This window comes from Nicrophorus vespilloides, unplaced genomic scaffold (genome assembly GCF_001412225.1).
Source record: "Nicrophorus vespilloides isolate i.1.1-1 unplaced genomic scaffold, Nicve_v1.0, whole genome shotgun sequence".
In the NCBI taxonomy this organism is placed as follows: domain Eukaryota; kingdom Metazoa; phylum Arthropoda; class Insecta; order Coleoptera; family Silphidae; genus Nicrophorus; species Nicrophorus vespilloides.
The window spans coordinates 1-4,941 of NW_017095718.1; the positions used below are offsets into that span (position 1 = coordinate 1).

The 4,941-nt window shown below is 39.6% G+C and overlaps 1 protein-coding gene across 4 annotated transcripts; it reads left to right on the plus strand.

Moving 5' to 3' along the window:
• The first annotated feature begins 1,923 nt into the window (after positions 1 to 1,923).
• LOC108561054 lies at positions 1,924 to 4,530 on the plus strand. 4 transcript variants are annotated; one of them, XM_017918825.1, is made up of 4 exons: positions 1,924 to 2,148; positions 2,503 to 2,581; positions 3,486 to 3,762; positions 3,831 to 4,530. In XM_017918825.1, the coding sequence occupies exons 2-4, from the start codon at positions 2,534 to 2,536 to the stop codon at positions 4,463 to 4,465; spliced, it is 960 nt and encodes a 319-aa protein (XP_017774314.1). In that variant the 5' UTR covers positions 1,924 to 2,148; positions 2,503 to 2,533; the 3' UTR covers positions 4,466 to 4,530. The 4 variants fall into 4 exon arrangements, with proteins under 4 accessions (XP_017774314.1, XP_017774322.1, XP_017774331.1 ...); XM_017918833.1 differs by having other exon boundaries at positions 2,506 to 2,581; XM_017918842.1 differs by having other exon boundaries at positions 1,924 to 2,128.
• Positions 4,531 to 4,941: the final 411 nt, after the last annotated feature.

Consider the following 4,941-nt stretch of genomic DNA (forward strand, 5'->3'; position numbering starts at 1 on the left):
TAAAAACACTACTTTTTCGAGCATTTTCGTCCCCATTTTCGTTTGGTTTAGATTTGGACAAAACAAAAAATATTTAGTGATGAGCCACCAATGACGGTTTCAGTGTGCCCAGCCTACCTGATCATATTAGAACCAATAGAATTGTTAAGAACGAAAAGAGCCGAGCATAACCGATCCCTCGTTTAGCATTTAGCGATGTGATTTGCAGCTGCATCTACTGATTTTAATCGCGACGCATAGAGACACGCAAAAACGTTTTCCTATAGAAATCGTCCAAGTTTTTATTACTTTCTTATCTTACTTATTTCTCTCTTTTCGTGGCCCAATAAGAATTGTTTAAACGCAAACACCGCCCCCTTTTAAAACCATACAAAGCAATTCACTTCATTTTTTTATCGAATATGGAAATGTTCTAACACTTTTATTTGAATTCAAATTTATCAAATATTTAAAAATTTACTATTTTCTTCTGCTCATTGAGTATTTTATAAAATTGATGTTATTTTACTTGGTAAGTTACAAGTATTAAATTAAAGTTTACTAATTTCGTTTATTAATAAAAAAAAAATACTAATAATATTAACTGTTTACCGAATCGCAAACTATTTCTCATAATGTTTATGTTTTTAAACAAATAATTAATTTATCAATAAAAACCGGTTTTAAAAACAGCCTACTCGCAACATTTTCTAAATATTCAAATTTCATATGAACTTTTGGATCAATTTTGAATTATTATAGTTTTCGAGAAAATCACTAAAATGTGCTTTATTAAGTGTTATTTTTGTTTCATTTCATCAAGTTTGAACGCTTATTACAGCTTATTCCCCAAATATCCAAATTTCATATACATCTTTTGAATCAATCCTAATTGTAATAGTTTTCGAGAAAATCACTGAAATGCGAAAACACTGTTTTTTTTTCTTCAATTTAATGACTATAATTTTTAATTTATATAAATAAATATATTTAAATGCGACATTGAATTAAAAGTGGAATGACGAAACGGCAATTAATTTAAACGCGACTTACGCAACCTTCGCTCACAATACCAGTAGTTAATTAAATGACGGCGGGCCCCGAGACAAACAAACAAACAAATGAAATGAAGACAAGCGAAAAACAAACAAAAACTAATCACGCAACCCGTTCTCAGGTATTGAATTGACTCATCTCCATGGTGATAGCGAAAACAAACGAAAAGAATTAGCGACAATCGTTTATCGAGTGAAGAAAACAGTGGAAAGACAAATTTGATGATCGTTTCTTCCGATTTGTGGAAACGGAGCCGTGCGAATGGATGGCGCGGATGCAGGGGGGAAAAAGAGATGAAAACAAAAGAAATAAGGGGCATGTGTCAAGGGTACTACTCTCTCGCATCTCGGATGGCCATCGTTGTTCGTCCGCTATTGTTTCCGTAATTGCGTTAAGTTACGTTACAACACATGTGTGTGCATTACTCACGTTCACGTCCGAACGATCATCGCGGTTTGCGGACTCTGTAATTAATTAGCATCTCGCAGCTTCGCATTAGTAATATTTAGAAGCATTTCGGTATTTCCATAAACGAAAACGTTTAATTACTTACTATATAGATTGCAACTAGATTGTTTGTAACTGCACCTAACTAATTATTGTTAATTTTGGGACGTCAGTAAATCAAATCGGCGGCGGCAGGTGTGTTCGAAAAACAAAATATAACAAAACAAAAAAAAGCGAAACGAAACAAAATGTAAAACAATGGAAAGTGAGTTATCTGCACTTAAGTAGGGCGCAAAAGGGAAACGACCGAGAAGGCGACTCCTGCACGTCCCCAGGTGGGGAAAACGGTCGAACGAGATCCACGAGGGGGGGGGAGGTAGGTAGGTAGATAGGAATGGAATATGTTATGTTTCGATAAAACGTCACTTTTATACGCGAAAACGCAGCAGCAGCCGCAAGTCGTCGCGCGCTTCCTTTTTTTTTCTCTCCTATAATTCTTGCACCGCCCGATCATATTCACTTTCCCACTTTCGTTATCCGCGCGCACTAAGTAATCAACGCAACTAATTAATTGTCATTTGGACTTTCAGTGCGTTTCCCTCCGGTGCTTCTCAATTCGCCAAGAAGACTTTGAACAAGCAAAAGTGTAAGAAAGAGCGTTCGATCGTAAGTATTTAGTGTCCAATACGATAAAAACAAGTCGCCCGTTGTCAAAATTTAATTCAAATTATTGAAATCGATGCTGTCAAAATATTTTACCGCATTCTTCGATCAGTATTCCCGAATTACACAAATAAAAATCACTCGTAATTGATAAATTTGCAAGCATTTCCATTAAGTGTGTCGCGACGAGCGATAAACGAATCTACCTATTTACGTGCGCTCGACATTCCCGTCGAAATTGAGCGTCGCAGCTGTCGGAGAAATCACAATTGCGAATAAACAAACAAACAAACAAACATGAGAGAAGTGCTCAAGCACGCAAAAAAAACGCATTTTCAATTAATTCTTCTGTTTCAGCAGTAGAACTGAGCGCAAAAGATGCGATAAGATGGGCCTCCGGTTCGACAAGTGGAGTCTGCTGAAGATCTTCGAAGTGGTGAGTTCGCATTCTCACATCTTTCAAATTAATTAGCGTCCTCGAAGCGCTCTTCGACACTTACGCAACGCGTCCAGGTGATTCACGTAATTGCGTAATGGCGTCGTCGTAAACAAGGCAACAAAAAAAATAATAAATAAAAGATGAATGTCGGTTGCCATGGACACGAAAATCGGCGCGAGGAAAAATTGATTAACGATTGCATCTCAGTTTCTCATTGTAACAATCGAATAACGTCATTTCGTATAATATATTGAATCTCACCTCATGATTTTCTCAGCTAAAATCAAATCGACGGTCCTCGTTAATTCAATCATTAATAAATTCAGGAAAGTGTATATTATCTCAAGTGATCTCTTTCTCTTTTCTTGCAATCTGGAAAATCGCCTTTCGCACGATATTCATTTTTTTTTTCTGCGTCTTCTTCTTCTTCTTCTTCTTTCTTTTCAAGTTTCATTTTTTTTTTTACTTAACGTAACCATGGATACGTAAATCGGGCACGGAGAACCGAACCGGGCAGATTTCACGCGCGCGAAAGTTTTTTTTTCTTCTTTCATTACCGTGATCAGACGACGATGAGGATGCGATCACCACCATCATCATCATCATCGTTAACTCGAACTTCTCTTTATTATTACTTTTTTTTTTATAAATCGATCGATCCGTACGCGACGAAAAGAGAAACCGCGCACATCACACTTCAAATTTGACATTTGTTTTTTTTTTGTTGTTTTGTTTTACGTGCATCTTTTGTTAAACGATAGGTGAATGCAGCAACACAATAAAAAGTTACTAATTAGCGGAGTTGGTAACAAAACAGATGGGAATTCGTTTCTTCCCAGCGTAAAAAAAAAAAACAATCGCCAGTCGCACGGTTTTACTTTTGTTGTTGTTGTTGTTGTAGGCTTTCGCTACATCCTGTTTGATCACGAAGAGGGTGACCGACGATGAAGCGGCCAGCGTTTTCCTGTACCTGCAGAGGTTGTCCAGGGAGTGGAGCCTGCTGAACAACGTGACGTGGGGGAAGGTGGGATCCGCAGTAGCTGACGCCACCTATGGAGGGTATCTGATCATAACGTGCGCGCTTCTCGTGGGACGGCTCGTCGGGGAATTGCCTACGCAGAAGAGGGTCGTGGAGATCATCCTCTTGGGCATCGGCGCCATCCTCTTCGTCGTTTTAGGCAACCAACGTCACATCTTTCAACTTGATTACAAACAATTAACAAGTTTTTTTTGTTTTTTTTTCTAGGGAGTTTAGAGTTTGCGTCGTTGGACTCTGTTCCCCCAGATCTGATCGACAACGCCGCAATTCTAGGAACTTTGTCTTTGACGACCGGAGCGCTCTTCCTGCTGGACTTGGCAGGACCTAGGGCTAAAGCAATGCCAAATGGAATCGATCTTCACCAGCAGCAGCAACAGCAGCAGCCGAGAAGCATAACGCGCGCCCTGGAAATTCACAAGATGAAATCGAGAGGTGAACCTTTCGACTTGGAGCCAGAGTTTGCGCGTGTGGAGAACGAACGCAACGGGAGGATCAAAGAGGTGGAGGAGAGCGCGAAGAGGTTCGACATATACGGGAAGGATGTGGAGATGGAGGAGAAAAAGGTGGAGGAGCAGTTGGAAGATGCGAGACCGCAGAAGGCGGAACCGGAAGAGCATTCTCCCGTCTGGAGTAAAATCCAGCAGGGGCATTACGGAAAGTACGACGTTGTCGCGCCGCACTTTCTATACCCGACGACCAAAGAACCGGAAGCCTCGGATGGCGGTGCGACGTTGCCGAGCAGTCCCGGGGAACCCGGATACGTTCAGTACACGGCCAAGAGATGGGGGTTGCGTCCGGTCGCGGTTAGGCCGATCACCAGGCAGAGCCCCACGCAAGTTTAAAGGCCGCACAAACAACACACTTTTATCTTGAATTATAAAAAATATATATTTTATCGTTAACAGAAGAACAATTCTTTCTTTTCATTTTTTCCAATTTCTAAAGCTCATAGCAGGCGACTCGATGACAACACGAAGATGTATGTAGGCTCGTTGGAAAGGTGAAACATTCAGCTTTCATACGAGTGGTGATGATGTAATTATCTTAAGGGGTTGTCGAGAAATTCATGAAAAACTGGAAAAAAAAATCGAAAAAACGTCGTTTCTCTGTTACGTAACGAACATTACGTAACTTTTCTTACATAAAAAGTTGCGCAATGGTTGCGTGCATCTTATTATGCAATAAAATCATAAAAAAATTTATTACTATTCGAGTTATTATCGAAAAACTTAAAACATTGATTTTTTGACAAATTCAATTCACTTTTTTTCCAAATTCTAAAGCTCATAGCAGGCGACTCGGTGGCAGTAAGAAGATG

Coding starts and splice junctions, on each gene's coding strand:
- LOC108561054 (XM_017918825.1), top strand. CDS start 2,534: ATGGGCCTCCGGTTCGACAAGTGGAGTCTGCTGAAGATCTTCGAAGTG. Junction 2,582..3,485: donor TGCTGAAGATCTTCGAAGTG/GTGAGTTCGCAT, acceptor TTGTTGTTGTAG/GCTTTCGCTACATCCTGTTT. Junction 3,763..3,830: donor CATCCTCTTCGTCGTTTTAG/GCAACCAACGTC, acceptor TTTTTTTTCTAG/GGAGTTTAGAGTTTGCGTCG.